This window comes from Eulemur rufifrons, chromosome 7, assembly GCF_041146395.1.
Source record: "Eulemur rufifrons isolate Redbay chromosome 7, OSU_ERuf_1, whole genome shotgun sequence".
In the NCBI taxonomy this organism is placed as follows: Eukaryota; Metazoa; Chordata; class Mammalia; order Primates; family Lemuridae; genus Eulemur; species Eulemur rufifrons.
The window spans coordinates 202,883,307-202,903,562 of NC_090989.1; the positions used below are offsets into that span (position 1 = coordinate 202,883,307).

Below are 20,256 nucleotides of genomic sequence, written 5' to 3' on the forward strand. Positions count from 1 at the left end.
AATTATTTTAAATATAATTGCAAACATTTCAGTATCTTTTAAACAATTTCCTGCATCGTTCAAATATCATCACACTTAGAAGATAATGGTAAATTTCCTTAATATTTCTGATGTCCAGTCCATATTCATGTTTACCCAATCGTTACTGTCTGTTGCAGCTGATTTTTTCTCCTGCCAGGATTCGATCGAGAATCACGCGTTGCAGTTTGTTGTTTTGCCCATAACCTCTGGGGATTCGGGAAAAACCTGGGCCTCAGAACAACTGTCACATCCAACCCGCTAATTAAGCGGAAAAATTATTTCCTTCGGGAGCATAGGTTTATGGGAATTGTAGTTTTCTATAGCACGTACCTCTCGCGCAGCACTCTGGGAATGGGTTCTCGGAACTCAGTCTGCGCATGTGCAGAAGCAGACCCAGCTCCTGCTGACCGCCCTCTCTGGCCTGAAAGTGACAAGATACCTGCATCTTTAGGTCTGTGCGGAAGCAGAGGGTGCGCATCTGGGGTGAGAGCGCCGGTTACAGGGCTCTGCGCGGCCTGGGGACCTCAGGACAGGTGGGCTTATGTGCGGGGGACTGGAGCAAGAAGTCTCGGGAATCCCCAGGCTGGCCCTCCCCTCCCCCAACCCCGCGCGCCGTGCCGCGGGCTGCAGGGGCGCAGGGGCGCAGGTCCGGTTGAGTCCTGCTCCGCAGAAGATGCTCGGTACCGGCCAGGGTGTGCAGGACTGCCAGCTCGGGAAGGGCATGTGCGCGTATAACGCGATGACGAGCAGAACTAGTAACTAGTGCTATTATTGTGAGAATTCAATAAGTTGTCATCTGTAAAACATTTCGTCAAGTGCCTGTAATAATCACTGTGTAAGATGTAAGCTGCTGTTATTATTATGAGACACTCGTTCTCATTGTTTGGTATTTTATTTAACCCTCACAACCCTACTTGTCTTTATAAACATGCCATTTTTAAAAATGAAAGGAATTTCATGGGAGTGAATATCCCAGGGCGCAAACTAGTAGGTGAGGTAGGTAGGATGCAGATACAGATAGGCTTGACTTCCTGTCCCTCCCTCATCCTAATTTCCTGTCTACCTAAATGCCAAGAGTTGCCAGTACCTGCCTAAAACCTTCGGAGCACTGAGGCAGAGTGGCCTGTCCTCGGATATGATTGTGAAATGAATGTGGACAAATGTCACCATGTGGTGGATATGTTCTGGGATTTGTGGAGTCTCCACAGAACCCCTGGTTGGGACTGAGCTGAACCCACCTGCACTGTTCAGGCTGTCTCTCTCCTCAAGATTGATGTTCTAGTGCAGTGCTGTCCAAGAGAAAGCTGCTGCGAAACACAAATATATTTTAGAATTATTCAGTAGCTAAAATAAAAAAGTAGAAATAGGCAGACAAAGCTAATCTTATAATATATTTTATTTAACTGATTACATCCAAAATACTATTTTGTGGCACTGACCAAACTTTAGGTGTTCATTAGCATGCGGCTTATGGCTAATGGCTACAGTACTGGAGAGCATGTTTCTAGTGAATTCCAAGAGTTGGGTGTAGGGTGTGAGATGAAGTTTTCAAAGAAAGTGAATTTGTTTCTCAGGCCCATGTCCCAGCCCCTCTAGAGCAAAGCAGCTCTTATGACAGGAAAGAGGATGTCCCAGGGACTCCTGCCACTTTGAAGAATAGCCCATTTGATAGAGACCTTTTCCAGAGCTTTAGAGCAGAGTCAGAAGATTTTAGAAAGGAGCAGGTCCTGAATGGCTTCCTCAGTGGCAGTTGTTGATTCCCCGTATAGCATGAGCCAGACATCCAGAAACCATCATAGACTCTGTGACCATGGATGCTGTGCACTGACTTGCAGAAGGTGGTGACCTGGTGTTGAAAAGAATGGGTGACTGTTGAGCTGAATAGAAAACTTTAATAGAGGGCCAGTGAGGCCATCATGTCCAGGGAAGACATAATCAGCTGACAGTCCACACTTGGAGTTGCTCTTATGCCGTGTCACCACATGTGGCATTTAGAGTTATGCTGATGCTCCCTCTTTCCTGATCACAGAAAATAACAAAATGATAGTAGAGGAAGAGTTTCCTAGATTTGAAGGCTGAAAATATTGGCCCTGAAATGAATGATTTTTGTAGAGTTACCCAGGGCAAAACCAGGAACTAAGCACAGCACTGTTCAACTAAACAGGTAAGTGCCATAAGCATCTTTTAGAATTGGCAACCAATTCAGAACAAAAAGTTTAAAAATATATTCCTTGCATAAAACGTCCCATTTTTATTTCAGAGTTTTCTGTGGAAGCTCTGAGTCGGGGTGTAAAGAGAATCAGAACTTGATTAATATGCTCTTTTTTTTTTTTTTTTTTTTTTTTTTTTGAGACAGAGTCTCACTCTGTTGCCCTGGCCAGAGTGCTGTGGCATCAGCTCACAGCAACCTCAAACTCCTGGGCTCAAGCGATCCTACTGCCTGAGTCTCCTGAGTAGCTGGGACTGTAGGCATGCGCCACCATGCCCAGCTAATTTTTTCTCTATATATTTTTAGTTGTCCAGCTAATTTCTTTCTATTTTTTTAGTAGAGACGGGGTCTTGCTCTTGCTCAGGCTGGTCTTGAACTCCTGAGCTCAAACGATCCGCCTGTCTCGGCCTCCCAGAGTGCTAGGATCACAGGCGTGAGCTACTGCGCCCGGCCAACATGCTCATCTTTTTTGACATTAGTTTTGACATTAGTGTTAATGAAGGTGGAGAGTTTCATGTCTGTAATATCTGAACCTATTTAATCCTCTGCTGTTTTACGTTTACTTGTCAGTCAGAAGGGAACATAAATTGTTAATACATCAACAAAATCTAGTTTTACCTACTCAGTGAAAATGAAAGTTTAAGTGCACATAATCCTGTCAGAGGTGCACAGGTTCAGGTGCTGCTACCTTTGTGTGGTCCTTCCCATCCCTTTTCAAGAGTCAAAGGGACATTCCTCGTTAGAAAGCATTTTGTCCAGCTGGGTGAGATAAGATTTTTAGGCAGGTGAATACACATGCTCCTTGATTACAATGGGGTTGTATCCTAATAAAAGCATTGTAGGCCGGGTGTGGTGGCTCACGCCTGTAATCCTAGCACTCTGGGAGGCCGAGGCGGGTGGATCGCTGGAGGTCAGGAGTTCGAGACCAGCCTGAGCAAGAGCGAGACCCCGTCTCTACTAAAAATAGAAAGACATTATATGGACAACTAAAAATCTATATTCCAAAAATTAGCCGGGCATAGTGGCGCATGCCTGTAGTCCCAGCTACTCGGGAGGCTGAGGCAGTAGGATCGCTTAAGCCCAGGAGTCTGAGGTTGCTGTGAGCTAAGCTGACGCCATGGCACTCACTCTAGCCTGGGCAACAAAGTGAGACTCTGTCTCAACAAAAAAAAAAAAAAAAAAAAGCATTGTAAAGCTTAAGCATACATAGTGAGTCGGGGACCATTTGTATGGGATCTGGAAGGCAGACCAGGTCTGTCATGACCCCATTTCTCTTTCCTCCTCCTCAGCTTAACCTTCACAGCTCTTTGTACTCTTCCAGGAACAGCAGAAAATGAACATGTCTCAGGTGAGTTCAGTTTTAAATAATCAGTTTGTTTTACAATGGATTTGATAAAGGTTTATGTGTCTGTACATTAACATGGAAAAGCAGAAATAGAAGTGGGTCAGACACATTCACAGGAGACACAGAAATACAGATGAATAGTGAGCAAAGGTGGCATGTGGATAGATGCAGGTCCTCTGATATTACAAATTTACGGAACTGAGCTCCACATTTATTTCTGAGGTTTTTGATAGCCATGACAGAGTGTCAGATAGTACTTAAAGATTTACATTGATGAGAAAGAGCAAACTGATTCTTCATGGGATGTAAAAATAAATGTATTTCTTGTTCTTTAAGTAGGTAATTTGGTTAACACCTTGCTAAATAACATAGAACATAGCCTGCACTTGTGCTTCACTGGAAGTAGAAAACATTATGCTAAATGAGAACTTGCTCAGTACTGTTTTTCAAGAACTCAAACATGGGGGTTAAATTAGACATTTTTCCGATGAATCAATAGACTGTCCTTAAAATTACCCTCCGTAAGTATTTTGAGTACCCATGATACTCAAGTTGCTCAGCAGATGGTTTAAAATTCTGTTCTCTTTCATGTTTCCACACTTTGCATTCAACTTCAAATCTTCATGTGATGCCATGGTTTCCCTTCCCACTTGCCTGTGTTCTCCAGTGATCCTAACGGGATTATAATCAAGTCCAGTGGGTGTTGTCCTTTCCTTTCCTTACTTGACTTTTGTGCAACACTGGCCTCTATTTCTCTGTCCTTCTGGAACGTTTCCCTGTTAGTGATGTTCTCCACTAGCACTAGCCCTGCTATACCTTCATGACATCACCTTTCAAGTGGCTCATCCCATTTCCATCCTTGGTCCTTTAATTTTCTCTATTTCTGAATGATTTCCGCTTCTCTTTTTTTTTAACAGCTTTATTGAGATTCAATTTACATATTGTACCATTCACCCATTTAAAGTGTAGAATTCCATGATTTTTTTTTAGTATATTCACAGATATGTACAGCCATCACCACAGTCCATTTTATGATGTTTTCCCTCCCCAAAAAGGAAACTTTGTACACTGTATTATCACTGCATTCCTTCCAAGCCCCAAGCAACCATTCATCTACTTTGCCTCTGTAGATTTGTTGAACCACTCTCTTTACTATTTCTTGTTGGGTAGTTTTGCCTTGTTATGAATTCTCTTAGTTTTTGTTAGTGGGAAAGGTTTCCATTTCTCCCTTTTTGGTGGATGCAGAGGATTCTTGGTTAATAGTCTTTTTCTTTCAGCATTTTGAATGTGAAATTTCTTTTAGCATTGCCTTCTGTCCTCCATGGTTTCTAATTATTAATAGAAATCAGCTTTTAATATCTCTCTCTTGCCACTTTCAAGATTGTCACTGACTTTGTCACAGTTTATCATGTGTCCAGATTTGGATTTCTTTTTCCAACTTTATCCTGCTCAAAGTTTATTGAGTGTTTGGGTGTGTAGATTAATCATTTTCATCAAATTTGGGAACTTCTTAGCCATTATTATTTCTAATATCCTGTTAGACCCTTTCTCTCCTCTCTGTCTGGTACTCTCATTATGTGTATGTTGGTAAACTTGATGCCGTCCTACAGTTCGTTTTTTGTTCTTACTTTTTCTTCCTGTTTCTTACTGTACAATCTCAATGGACGTGTTGTCCAGTGCTTCATTCTTTCTTCCACCTGCTCAAATCTACTATGGAACATATTTGAACATACTTTTTGGATGAAATTTTTGTTTTAGTTATTATACTTTTCAACTCTAGAGTTTCTATTTTTGGTCCCTTTTTTATAATTTCTATCTCTTTATTGATATCCTTTATTTGGTGAGATATTGTTCTCATCCTATCCTTTAGTCCTTAGATACCATTTCTTCTAGGTCTTTGACCATATTTAAAATTGCTGATCTAAAGTCATTGTCTAGTTAAATCCAATGTCTGCTTCTATCTGTTACACTTTTTTCCTGCATACGGGTTTTACTTTCTTGTTTCTTTTCTTGTTTTGCAATATTTTGTTGAAAACTAGTAAAGATCCTAGAAAATTCTCTGTTCCATAAAAACAAGAAGAAACTGGCAGAAATTATAGAATTAACTTTCTCAGAATTCTGAAAGCTAACTAAAAGTTTATAGCAACCTGCAGAACATTTATACAAGAAAAATAGCTGTATCATAGTAGGAATAGTGATCTTGTGTTATTTTAACTTTCCTTCTTTCCATCCCTCTCTCTGTGTTAGCTTTGAGAACCAACTGTCCGAAATAACTGTGAAAGCCAGCAGCCTGATTTAAAATAATGTGGCAATGCTAGAAGAATTTCTCCCCTCCCCCGGGGTTGTTGTTGAAATTTTTCTATTGATTTTTTTTTTTTAAACTAATTCAATAGACCCCGTATTTGTTGTGTGTGGTAGCTGAAGTCTCTGCAGAAATTTCCTTAAATGCTTGAAACCAGTAAGTCTCCTAGTTTTTGCCAAGGGGCCCTATGAATGCTGGGGCATTCCTTCAACTGTCACCCAGGCAGTTTAGAAGGCCACCTACATGCATAGGGCTCAGCACGTGCCCAGGGCTGAGCACGTGCCCAGGAAAGATGTGAGAAGACCCTACATTGTCCCCTCTGGGTGATCTTCAGGTTTGGAGTAAGCAGGAAGTGAAGGCTAAAACAGAGAACTTGCTACCCTTTGACCAGCATCTGCCCAGTCCTCGACCCCTGCCCCCTGGCCTCTGGTAACAACCATTCTACCCTCTACTTCTATGAGTTTGAGTTTTTTAGATTCCACATATAAGTGAGATCTTATTTGAGATATTTGTCTTTCTGTCAATTGAAAATAAAATAAAATTAAAAAAAAAGAAGCTGCTTGTACAGCTAGATTGGGTAGCTGCCAAGAAAGTATTACTAGTTACCAAATGGTGGTTGCATCTCCTGTGATTATATCTCTGTTCTAATATCTGCTGCTATTACTTCAGTGCAGGTCATGTTCTCTTATACTGGTCTCTTTGGTTCCAACTCCTTTGTAAGCTGTTCTCTGCTTTTCATGAGCTCTAGATTTATATATTTTTATACATTTGTTTATACCTAAGTTTGGCCAGGTGTATTTCCAGAGCTTATATGTATCTTGCTCAGCTCCCACGATTTGCAGTGATGATGCCCAGGGAGGGTGTGACTGTCCTAGAGAATGCCCAGGATAATCCATTGCAACGTGGAAAAAGAATTGTAGGGAGTCTACTTGCTTTGAATTTTTTTTGTCTTAAAAAATATCTAGAATTTATAAATATATATAAATGAATTGTGATAAGTTGAAAACCTTTTTAACTAATTGAGAAACAAGTTTTAAGACAAAATTAGGTCCAAAGTAGACCTTTGTAACCATTCATGTTAGAGACCCAAGAATAAATAGGAAGAGAATAGTTCTCAAAGGTATTTTCCACGTCACCTAACTATGAACCCTTGAACAACATGTGCTGTTACAGGCATCAGTGTCATTCGAGGACGTGACTGTGGAATTCACCCGGGAGGAGTGGCAGCAGATGGGCCCTGCTCAGAGGACCCTGTACAGAGATGTGATGCTGGAGAACTACAGCCACCTCGTCTCAGTGGGTGAGCAGACCGTACCACGTGACTCCCTCCAGAATATGTAAACTTTTTAAAAACTATCAAAACACATGGATCCTTTATAGAGATAAATGTTCAGGCTTTAGATTAAAAAGTCTAAGGTAATTGAAACCTTTAAGAAATAGAAACAATGTTCGTGTCATTACCTTACCATTGAAAATGTCAGATGAGCACCTTCATTTGTGGCTTTTCCTGCTGTATCTTTTTCCACCTTCAGAAACCCAAAAGCCCATTGATCTGGTCCATGTACCCTCTCAATTATTCCATTTACAGGGTATTGCATTACCAAACCCAAGGTGATCTTCAAGTTGGAGCAAGGAGAGGAGCCCTGGTCCTTAGAGGATGAATTCCTAAGCCAGAAGTACCCAGGTGAGTGAGTATTGACAGAAGGAGCCCTGGGGTAGTTGGACCTCAGGGAGAGAGCACCTTTGAAAGTTTTTTATTTTTAACTGCTTTATTGAAATATGATTCAGATCTCTCACAATTCACCCATTTAAAGTATACAGTTCAATGACTTTTGGTATATTTACAAATACAGTCAGCCCTCTGTATCTGTGGGTTCTGCATCTGTGGATTTAACCAACCGTGGGATGGAAACTATGCAGGAAAAAAATTTTGTCTATATTGAACAGGTATAGGCTTTTTTCTTGTCATTATTTCCTAAATAATATAACACCTGTTTACCCAGCATTTACAGTGTATTAGCTATTATAAGTGATCTAGAGATGATTTAAAGTATACAGGAGAATATGCATAGGTTATATGTAAATACTACACCATTTTATATCAGGAACTTGGGCATCTGTGGATTTTGGTGTTCTTAGTGGTGGGAGGAGGGTCCTGAAACCAATCATTCATGGGTATTGAGGGACAGTTGTATGTGCAGACATCACCACAGTCAATTTTCATCACCTCAAAAAGAAACCTGTACCGTTTAGTCATCACCCTCTTATCACTGTCATCCCTTCCCACTCTAGGTAGCCACTAATCTACTTCTGTCTCTATAGGTCTGCCTATTTTGGACATTTCATAAAAATGGAATCATATAATGTGTGATCTCTTGTGATTGGTTTCTTTTGCTTAGCATAATGTCTATAAGGTTCATGTTATAGCATATATCAGTATTTCATCCTTTTTATGGCCAAATAATATTCCGTTGTAGGAGTATACCACCTGTTTGTCCATTCGTCAGTCAATAGATACTTGAGGTTTTACCTTTTGGCTATTACGAATGAATAATGCTGATATAAACATTCATTTCCAAGTTTCTGAATGGACATATGATTTTATGTCTTTTGGGTATATGTCTAGCAGTGGAATTGCTGAGTCATGTTGTACCTCTGTATTTATCTGTTTGAGGAACTTGCAGACTAGTTTTCTAAGTGAGTGCACCATTTCCCATTTCTAACCACAGTATATGAATGTTCTGATTTCTCTACATCCTCACCAGCACTTACTGTTATCTGACTTTCTGATTCTAGCCATCCTAATGGATGTGAAGTGGTATCTCATTATGGCTTTGATTCATATTTCTGTATTAGCTGGGGCTGTCCTAATAAAGTACCATAGGCTGGGTGACTTCAACAATAAATTCTCACAGTTCTAGAGGCTGGAAGTCCAAGATCGAGGTGCTTTTATGGTGGGTTTCTGGTGAGGCCTCTTTTCCTGGCTTGCAGACAGCCACCTTTTTGCTGTGTTCTCACACGCAATGGGGAAAGAAAGAGAACACTCTGGTGTTTCTTCCCCTTATAAGGACACCGGTACTGTTGGAATAAGGCCCCACCCTTATGATCTCATTTAACCTTGGTTACCTCCTTATAATCCTGTCTCCAAATACATTACACTGAGGGTTGGGGCTTCAACATATGAATTTGGGGGCAGGAAGAGTCACAGTTCAGTCCATAACAATTTCCTTCATTACTAATAATGTGAAGCATCTTTTATATGTCTATTAGACTTTGTCTGTAATAATTCCAGGAATTTTTAAAAGAGTTTTCAATGTAATTCCTAGAACAAAAAAGTAAAATCATTTAGAAGTGAAGCGCACTTGCTGGAAGTTTTGTTGTGAAGCCATATAAGCAAATAGGATAACATAAAGATGGACATAATTTAGATCAAGCACATCTCCCAGTCACTAAATGTAAATGATTGGATCATTTTGAGTATCTAAAAAAGATATCCCCAAATAAGTAACTTAGAAATACTGTTATGAAAGAATGTTAAAGTTGTTGAGACAATAAAAGTAAAATAACAAAAGTTTTATTTTCTGTTGTTATTCACATTTGAATTTTGGCAATAATACATTAAATTAAAAGAAGCCTCTCTAGATCAAAAGCACAGGTAAGAGAAAACCTTTAAGAATTTGAAGGATTGTAGGCCGGGCGCGGTGGCTCACGCCTGTAATCCTAGCACTCTGGGAGGCCGAGGTGGGCGGATCGTTTGAGCTCAGGAGTTCGAGACCAGCCTGAGCAAGAGCGAGACCCCACCTCTACTAAAAATAGAAAGAAATTATATGGACAGCTAAAAATATATATAGAAAAAATTAGCCGGGCATGGTGGCGCATGCCTGTAGTCCCAGCTACTCGGGAGGCTGAGACAGGAGGATCGCTTGAGCTCAGGAGTTTGAGGTTGCTGTGAGCTAGGCTGATGCCACGGCACTCACTCTAGCCTGGGCAACAGAGTGAGACTCTGTCTCAAAAAAAAAAAAAAAGAATTTGAAGGATTGTTACAAATAATATGCTATCAATGTTGATAAAATATAAAATAATAGAGTTCTAAGAACTTAAAATTCATTAGAATTAGGATATCATGATATACCTCATCTGATTAAATAATAGGTATAGTCAACATTAAGTAAATATGTCTGTAGATTACATAAATGACATTTGTATTAAAGTAAACCATGTATTTGTATATGTGTATACCAAATGCAAATAACAAACCTTTCAATTTCCCATGGAATAATCATAAGACAGTGAAAGTATAGCATTAGTTTGAAGAGAAAATCCCAATAAATCCAACAAATTAGAATCACCACAAATAATAGTCTCTGAACGTAGTTTGGTAAATCTAGAAACTAATAATAAACAAAAAACTCCACATGAAAATTTAAAAAATTTTCTCTTTTAGACAGTATACAAAAAAGGAAATCAAATCCAAAATTGCATGATACTTAATGAAATAATAAAGTAACTGCATATTGGAAACTTCCAGATATAGCTAGCTAAATTAGGGAATAGAAGTAAATTTATAGTCTCATATTTGTTATAATAAATTAAGCAAGAATAGTAACAAAAATACACTAATGAAAGCAGAAGAATTTAAAAGTGAAATTAGAAATAAATTGGAAAACTAAGAAATAGAATGTTTCTTAGAATAAAGAAACAATAAAATGGATGAAGTTAGCGAATCAGAATAAGAGCTCAACGGAAAACGTACACTGTGTAGACAGCTGGTCTTTCCCACTGCAGATAAGTGGGGAAGGGATCGTGAGGTATCCATGTAGACCAAGGATTCAACTCAGTTAAAGACCTAATTATCAGAGTAAAACTAGAATTATTTTAGAAGATGATAAAGGAGAATTGGTTTATGATTCTTCTTAGGGAAGCATTTAATATAGAAGGCATTAACTGGGGAGAGATGGAGTAAATGTATTCCTTTCTACTTTACCCACTAGCATAGCTAAATATGTACTCATATACAGGCATAACTCAGAGATGTTGCAGGTTCAGTTCCAGACCACTGTAGTAAAGTGAATATTGCAATAAATTGGGTCACACAAATTTTTTGGATTTCCAGTACACATAAAAGTTATGCTTACACTATACTGTAATCTTTTAAGTATGCAACAGCATTATGTTTAAAAATGTGCATATCTTCATTAAAAAGTACTGTATTGCTAAAAAAAAAATACGCAGACATGAAGTGAGCATATGCTCTAAGAAAAATGGCACCAATAGACTTGCTCGACACAGGGTTGCCACAAACCTTCAATTTGTAAAAAATCAGTATCTGGGAAGTGCAGTAAAGTAAAGCACAATCAAACAAGGGATGCCTTTGTGTGTGTGTGTGTGTGTGTGTGTGTGTGTGTATGTGTATATCAGACATAAGATTCTGAAAAGTGGAAAGAAGAATGGAGCTGAACAATGAGGAACCTTGGCATCTGAGCAAATACAAGGTGGTTAGTATCAGCAGAGGGCTTGTGGGGAACTTGATCTTCCACCCCTGTCCCAAGTTAATGTGGAAGCCTTCTCTTCCACCCCCAGCGTGTCAGCAGAGATTAGTGGGGAACCTGGACTTCCATCCCCACTTGGCAGTTAGTGATGATGAACCCCACTTCTCTTTCTGGCATAATTTCAGAGGATGCTGGCTAAAACTGAGCATTAATTTTGATAAAGTCCAATTTACTAATTTTCTCTTACGGATCATGCTTTTTTTGTCCTATCTAGAAACTTCAAAACTAATAGATTTATTCCTGTGTTTTCATCTAGAAATTTTAAAGTTTCCTTTTGTACACTTAATAGATCCATTTTCTGTTAAATTTCATATAAAGTATGAGGTATATGTCAAGTTTAATTTTTTGAAAAGGGGAGTTTACTTATTCTAGTTCTACTTGTTGAAAGGACTATGGTTTCTCTATTGAATAGCATTCTACCTTTCTTAGAAAACAGGTGAGTTTATAGTTTTGGGTCTCTTTCTGGATTTTGTTCTTTTCCATTCATCTGTATGTCTTTCCTGATTCCAGTACTACATTAACTTGATTACTATAGATTGTTAATTAAATTTTGAAGTCAGATAGTTCTCTGTCATCTTCTCTGTGAATTTTTAAATGATCTTAATCCTAACAAAAAAAGCATGCTGGCATTTCAACTGGCTTTGTGTTGAATTTATTGCTTTAAGAGAATTGACATCGTAACAATATAGAGTCTTCTAATCCATAAACAAAATATTCCTTCCCATTTAATTAGTATTTAATTTCTTTCATCAATTTCTTACAGTTTTCAGAACACAGGCACCAAGGCTTTTTTCTGTTTGTTTGTTTTCATGCTTTGGTTAATGATACTATTTTTCTAATTTCAAATTCCATTTGATCATTGTTTTCATATGCATATGATTGTGTATTGGCCTTGTAGTCTGCCCTTTCCAAAAACATTTATTAGTTCAAGGAGGTTTCTGTAGACTTATAAATGATTTTCTTTGTGGACTTGCTCTATATCTTTTTGTTTTTATTCTTGCCTTATTGCACAGGCTGATACTTCCAGTACAATCTGGAGTAAAGGTGGTCATAGTGGACATCCTTGTCTTTTTCCTGATCCTGGATGGAAAACATTCAGTCTCTCAAGTATGATGTTAGCTATAGACTTTTTGTAGATTCCGTTTATTAGGTTAATGAATGGATTTTGAATTTTGTTAAAATTTTTAGCACTGATGTATCTGTGTAGTTTTAATTCTGTAGACTATTAATGTAATGGGTTACGTTGATTTTTTAAAAAAATATTTTGAGAGTTTTACATTTGGGGAATGAATCTCACTTGTCATGATTTATTTATTTTTTTATATATTTCTGTGTACTTTTTATTTTGAGGATTTTGCATTTATGTTATAAGGGATATTGGTCTTTAGGTTTCTTTTCTAGAATTCTCTCTGTCTCATCTTGCTATGAGGAAGAAGCAAGCCTCATAAAATGATTTGGGAAATATTCCCTCATCTTTCATTTTCTGGAAGAGATTCTGTAGAACTAGTGTTATTTCTTCCTTAGATGTTTGGTAGAATTCACTAGTTAAAATCATTTGGTCCTGGTGCTGTTATTTGGAAAGCTATATGTATATATGAGAACTGTGTGTGTATATATATATGTGTGTGTGTGTGTGTGTGTGTACAACATATATAATACATATTCAATTTCTTAAATAGATATTGGTTTGTTCAAGTTACCTCTTTTATTCTTGAGTGAATTTGATGATTTGTTTAATACCAAGAAATCTGTTCATTTGATGTAAATTATAAAATTTATGGGCATAGAGTTTGCAATGGACTGAAAGCTTGAGGCCCACTTCCCAATTCATGTGTTGAAACCCTGAACCTAGCATGATCTATTTGAAGATGGGCCTTAGGGAGGTAATTAGGTCATGAAGCACATTGTTGAAACTATTTGACATGCTTCCCTTCTAACTGTTTTTCTGAAAACTTGTGATTGCATATCTATAAAACCGATATATATTTAATTTTTAGAAATTATTTTATTAGATAGAATTAAAGAACAGATTTTGTAGCAATCTTAAGCCTTATTTACATATGCAAACATAGCTTTTATTTGGTCTCAGTATTCTGAAATTAGATTAGACATTCAGTTAGTAGATCCACCATTTTGAAGAATTAAGTTAATATGGTATATAGTAAGCGTCCTTTTCCTTTCACTGACAGCTCCTTTTGAAATAAATGTCTTTTACCTTATTCTGCCATTATGTTCTAACATTTGACATAGAATATTTTCCCTCTGCTTACAGTAAACTTTCACCTACCTTTTTCTCTCCAGTTAGATTATTCAAATAAAGTAGATTTTGATTTATAGTAAAAAAAAGAAAAAAGAAAGAAAGAAAGAAAGACAAGAATGAGATTAGAATGCCATTGTGAAAAGAGGCCATAGAGCTAGCTATAACTCTCTTTTGAGTGTGTGAGGATATAGCAAGAAGATGGCAGTCTGTACCCCAGAATACAAGTCTGTAACTCACAAGAATACAAGAACATGACCATGCTTGCACCCAGATCTTGGACTTCCAGCCTCCAGAACTGAGAAAAATAAATGCTTGTTCTTTAAGTTACCTAGTCTATGGTGATTTATTACGGCAGTCTAGGCCGAATCAGACAGAGTTTTTGTTAATGTTTTACCTCTTGAATGTGTGTTGTGTGAGTAGTTATGTCCCCTCTTGCATTTTTGATATTAATAATTTGTGTCTTCTCTGTTTTTTTCCCCTCTGCTGGTTTTTATCATTTAAAAAATCTTTTTAAAGAACTAAGCTTTGGTTTGGTTTTCTGTTTCCAGTTTCATTGTCTTCTCTAAGTTTTATTCTTTTCTTCCTTCCACTTCCTTTAAATTTAATTTCCTTTCTTTGTCAAGTTTCTTAAAGGGGAAATTTAAGTATCTGACTCAAGATCTTTATTTTCTATTATAAAATTTTTAAGCCACAAATTTGTTTCTGAGTACTGTTTTAGCTGCATCCACAAATTTCTATGTATTTTTTTGTTCTCATTCACTTAAAAATACCTTAATTTTCTATGAGACTTCCTCTTTACCCATGGGTTCATTAAAAGTGTGTAATTTACATATATTTTGTATTTCTCTAGAAAAATTTGTATTTACTGACTTGTAGTGTAATTTCTCTGTCGTTTGAGATAATCCTCTCTATATGATTTTTTTTATATTTGTGAAGATTTGTCTTATAGCCCAGAATAGGTCCTATCTTGATTAATGTTCCATGTGCACTTGAGAGGAATGTGAATTCAGCTGTTGTTGAATGCATCGTGTCTTCAGGTTTTGGAGGTGTGGTTATCACAAGTGCTACTTTATTTCTTTTACCTGTAGTGTTGGGCCTACCATGTATTCCTGCCTCTTCTCTTGTTTCTGTGCTTCTTCTTCTTCTTCTTTTTTTTTTTTTTTTTGGTCTTCTTTCCTTCCCTTAGCTGCTGTGAGTTCCTGCTCATGCCCTAAAACAACAGATGTGGTGTGTTCTTGCCCTTGCAGATTAAGATGTTTGTTCTATAAATTAGATAAGAATATGGTTCCAGGCAGAACTTTGGGAGTGGCTACTGTCAGCATCTCCCAGTATATCCCAAAGATGAAACTTTCTCAGGATTCTGTATGATCTTTCTTATGAGCCCCATTTGCCTCATGGAGAGAAATATTACGAGAGTGTGCAGATCCTGTTTCTGTGGCAGTGGAAGATTAGTTCCCTGCTTGGCCTCCTTGGAACCACAGGAGCATTCCATTGTTGTTTGGCCTGAGTACGGTGGGTATTGTCAAAAATGTTTTCTGTTCTGTAAGGTCACCTTTTTCTCAGACCTTTGGCTAGAAGGAACAGGCTTTTTTTGGAGCTCTCCTTGTCTGTGCCTATTGTTGGCTCCGAATTGTTGTCTTCTTCAGCACCCAGTCTAGATATATTGGAAGCAGAAAGAAAACCCTTGGAATTCTCCACTGTAATTTCTTAAGTCCTCAGGTCCATTTTCTTTTCATTTTGTAGATTCATCCTATGCTTTTTAATCTTTTTCTTGTCCAGGGATTTTTAACTATAAGAGAGAAGATCTGGGGAGGAAAGAGGTTACTCCATCTTGGCTGGCCCTGGAATACCTGTTTTTTTTTAAATAACTTGGATGAGGAGAGAGAAAGAGAGTGTCTGTGTGCATGAATTATTTAATCTTGGAAACATGACCAGAAACAAAAGAATAAAATACATAGCAAAACATGGGTATAAGTTCCTCTCCATGCAAAGTATAAGATTTATAATACGCTCTCAATTTTTCTAATTTTAGGATATTATAAAGTTGATGACCACATCAGAGGGATCAAGGAAAAACAAGAGAAGCCTCTGTGGCAAGTAATATTTATCAATGATGAAATATTGAATAAAGAAGGACATAGATTTTTAGAAAACCCATTTAATCTAGGCATAACTCCAGAGTTTTCAGGAAAAATACCCTGTAAATGTGACTCATGTAGAATGAATTTGCCAATTATTTCTGAATTAATTTTAAGTGAAAGCAGCTATTCAAGAAAGAAGCCTGATTACTTGAATGTACGTGAAAGATTGCAGCTTGATATTAACCGTGAGAACACTCATGCTGGAGATAAATCTTATGACTATAATAAAAATGTGAAAGCTTATAGTCATAAGAAAGATCATTGTCAAGGATCTCAAACTTTGAAGCAATCTTTTGAATGCAATGAATTTGAAAATGTTTTACATGATAAGACCGTCTGTATTACAGCTGGGAGTTTTCCAACAGGAGAGAATTCCTGTGAGGATGATGAATTTAGGAAAAACTGTGATAAAACCACAGTATCTCACCACATGAGAACTGACACAAAGGAGAAATGCTCTGATCTTAATGAATGTGAGAAATCCCATGACAAAACCACCATTGTGGAATACAATAAAGTTCACATGGCTGTGACACACTATGAACATAATGAAAGTGGGATTAATTTCAGTAGGCTGTTACCCCTTACTGAATCTCAGAGAACTTTTACAGGACAGAGTGCTTTTGAAAGCGATAAATGTGAAGAAAACTTTAGCCAGAGCTTAGCCCATATAGTACATCAGAAAACACAAACTGGAGATAAATCATGTGCATATAATGGATGTACGGATGCCTTCTACCAGAAATTAGACCTTACAATATACCAGAAAACTCCCATAGAAGAGAAATTCTACCAGTCTGGTGAATATGGGAAATGCAAGAAATCCTTTTACCAGAAAGCACACTTCATTCAGCATGAGAGGACCCATTCAGGGGAGAAACCTTACCAATCTGAGGAATGTGGGAAACGCTTTTGTTCAAATTCACACGCTGTTCAGCATCCTGGAACTTACATGAGGTTCAAACTTTATAAATGTAGTGAATGTGGGAAAACTTTCTGTCAGAAGTCAAACCTCACTAAACATCTAAGAATTCACACAAAGGAGAAACCTTATGATATCGGTGGCTATGGGAAATCTTACAAGTCACTCCTCATAGGACACCAGAGAACAGACACAGAGATGAAACTCTATCAAGGCAGTGAATATAGGAAAACATTCTCCAAGATGGCCCATCTCAAAGAACATCAGAGAATTCACATGGGGGAGAAACCCTATGAATGTACTGAATGTGGGAAAACTTTCTCCAAGACATCACATCTCCAAGCACATCAGAGAATTCACACAGGAGAAAAACCCTATGAATGTATTGAATGTGAGAAAACTTTCTCTCACAAGACACACCTTAGTGCACATCAGAGAATTCATACAGGGGAGAAACCCTATGAATGTAATGAATGTGGGAGATCTTTTACCTATAATTCAGCCCTAAGAGCACATCAGAGAATCCACACAGGTGAGAAACCCTATGAATGTAGTGACTGTGAGAAAGCTTTTGCCCATAATTCAGCCCTCAGAGCACATCAGAGGATTCACACAGGGGAGAAACCTTATGAGTGTAATGAATGTGGAAGGTCTTTTGCCCATATTTCTGTTCTCAAAGCACATCAAAGGATTCACACAGGGGAGAAACCCTATGAATGTAATGAATGTGGGAGATCTTTTACCTATAATTCAGCCCTGAGAGCACATCAGAGAATTCACACAGGTAAGAAACCTTATGAATGTAGTGACTGTGAGAAAACTTTTGCCCATAATTCAGCCCTCAGAGTACATCAGAGAATTCACACGGGGGAGAAACCCTATGGATGTAATGAATGTGAGAAAACTTTTGCCCATAATTCAGCCCTCAGAGCACATCAGAAAATTCACACAGGGGAGAAACTCTATGAATGTAATGAATGTGGGAAAACTTTCTCCCAGAAGACTCACCTCAGTACACATCAGAGAATTCACACAGGGGAGAAACCTTATGAATGTAGTGAATGTGGGAAAACTTTCTCCCAGAAGTCATACCTCAGTGGACATGAGAGAATTCACACAGGGGAAAAACCCTATGAATGTAACATATGTGGAAAAACTTTTGTCTATAAGGCAGCCCTCATAGTGCATCAAAGAATTCACACAGGGGAGAAACCTTATGAGTGTAATGAATGTGGAAAAACTTTCTCCCAAAGAACACACCTCTGTGCACATCAGAGAATTCATACAGGGGAAAAACCCTACGAATGTAATGAATGTGGAAAAACTTTCGCAGATAATTCAGCCCTCAGGGCACATCAGAGAATTCACACAGGGGAGAAACCCTATGAATGTAATGAATGTGGGAAAACTTTCTCCAAGACATCACACCTCAGGGCACATCTGAGAACTCGCACAGGAGAGAAACCCTATGAATGTAATCAGTGTGGGAAGACTTTCTCTGAGAAGTCATATGTTAGTGCACATCAGAGAATTCACACAGGGGAGAAACCTTATGAATGTAATATATGTGGGAAACCATTTGCTCACAATTCAACACTCAGAGTACATCAGAGAATTCACACAGGGGTAAAATCCTATGAATGTAATGAATGTGGAAAAACTTTCTCCCAGAAGTCACACCTTAGTGCACACCAGAGAATTCACACAGGGGAGAAACCCTATGAGTGTAATGAATGTGGGAAAGCTTTTGCCCAAAATTCAACCCTCAGAGTACACCAGAGAATTCACACAGGAGAGAAACCCTATGAATGTGAAGAATGTGGGAAAAGGTTTGTCCGTAAGGCAGCTCTTAGAGTACATCACACCAGAATGCATACCAGAGAGAAAACCATAATCTGTAATGAATTTGGGAAGCCCTGAAGAAACTGATAGCTTATTTTATAATACACAGTGGAGAAACTCATCTCCCATAGACTGGCAAATTGTTCCCTTAACCATTTCCTTTTCCACTAGGCTCATAGCTTGTCAAAAACTCCCAATCTTTTGTTCATCCAGATGGGGCCGACCATAGAATGTGATGCTAATGATATATATTACATTTAATCCTGGCCCTTGAAATAAATCACCTTACAATCTTCTTGGTATTTGTTAAGATGGAGTGGAGATGAGTTCTGCATCAGACTTGGGTCCTCTGTGTTGAACATGATAGAGCACAAGGTCAAAGAAGCTAAAGTCTGAAAAATTGTGTGGAACCAAATTCTCCACTTCCAGATACTCGCCAGTTGGATTTTTTTTAAAAAATAAGAATTAAGTTTATATTCTGTTGAGCTCTTACAGGTTTGGACTAGTAGCTAAATACACATAGTTTAGCCAACTCTCTGTTAGAGTGGGATGAAACCCTATGAATATAACAAATTTTAGAAGAACTATAAGAATTCAGCTTATCATTGGACATCAGAGACTTTGCATGAAGAGGAAAACTGTCAATATCCTGAATGATCTGAAGCCTTCATTAAAAATCAGAAAAATTAAAATTTCAGGGAAAAACACAAAGCCTTCATCATAGTTAGTTGCATTAAGCAAAAAATCAGAATAAAATTTTATATTTTGAATAAATAACATTTTTCAACAAATATTGAAAGTCTTTTTTCAGATAATTTTTTCTGAGTAAATATGTCGGTTTCAGAATTGAAGATAAAATCTTCGCCTAGAACTGATGTACTAAAATTTGTATGTAACATCAAAAATTTTATAGAAAAGATACAAGAAAATATTTACGTATAGAAAACCTCACTTTTGAATGGGAAGTTTTAAAAATGGAGGAATGACCTAAATTCTGTGGAAAATACCAATAAACATTTGTGAATAGTCTCTGAGCTATGTAGAACATCCATATGAGTCTATGTATAAACAGGTGATTTATTATTGCTGGTGAGTTCTAGTAGGAGCCAACAGCCAAACTTGTTCTGGATATGTCCGCTTCCTTTTCTGAGTGTGTCCTCAGAGTGTGTCCTCTGTTGGCTTCCCTCAGCTTGGTGCTGATACTATTTCAGTCTGCCCACTATGTCTGAATATTAATCTTGCCCTCTTTTTCTAGGACCTTGGAGATCCCTGAGATTCCCCAAGCATTCTGTGTGTGTGTGTGTGTGTGTGTGTGTGTGTGTATGGGTGGTAGTGGTGGTATTGATTCTTACATGCATTTTTGAGGCCTTCATTTTATCCCACTCTTGTGGTTCATTTTGCACTGAGTGATTATAAAACAAGTTATCTCTTCAGCCCCGTTGTATGCATATAGCCTCTGCATCCAGTCTGGGATCTTTTCTCCAACATTTTGATGCCTGCTCACACTGTGCATTGTAAATTAGTAGTATTTCTACAAAGCTGAGACAGCAGGTTTTGGAATTGGAATGAAAAGGGCTACTTCATGGCAGAAGCACAGCACTGGTGCTGAAAAACAGACTCACTTATGGTAAAACAATATAATATAGTATAAGCCAAGAAAACCTT

The 20,256-nt window shown here is 37.9% G+C and overlaps 1 protein-coding gene across 1 annotated transcript; it reads left to right on the forward strand.

The window, feature by feature from the left end:
* Positions 1-392: 392 nt before the first annotated feature.
* On the forward strand, positions 393-19,365 carry ZNF658 (zinc finger protein 658). The gene is made up of 6 exons (XM_069474039.1): positions 393-504; positions 3,012-3,068; positions 3,426-3,578; positions 7,051-7,177; positions 7,466-7,561; positions 15,719-19,365. The coding sequence occupies exons 3-6, from the start codon at positions 3,564-3,566 to the stop codon at positions 18,667-18,669; spliced, it is 3,189 nt and encodes a 1,062-aa protein (XP_069330140.1). The 5' UTR covers positions 393-504; positions 3,012-3,068; positions 3,426-3,563; the 3' UTR covers positions 18,670-19,365.
* Positions 19,366-20,256: the final 891 nt, after the last annotated feature.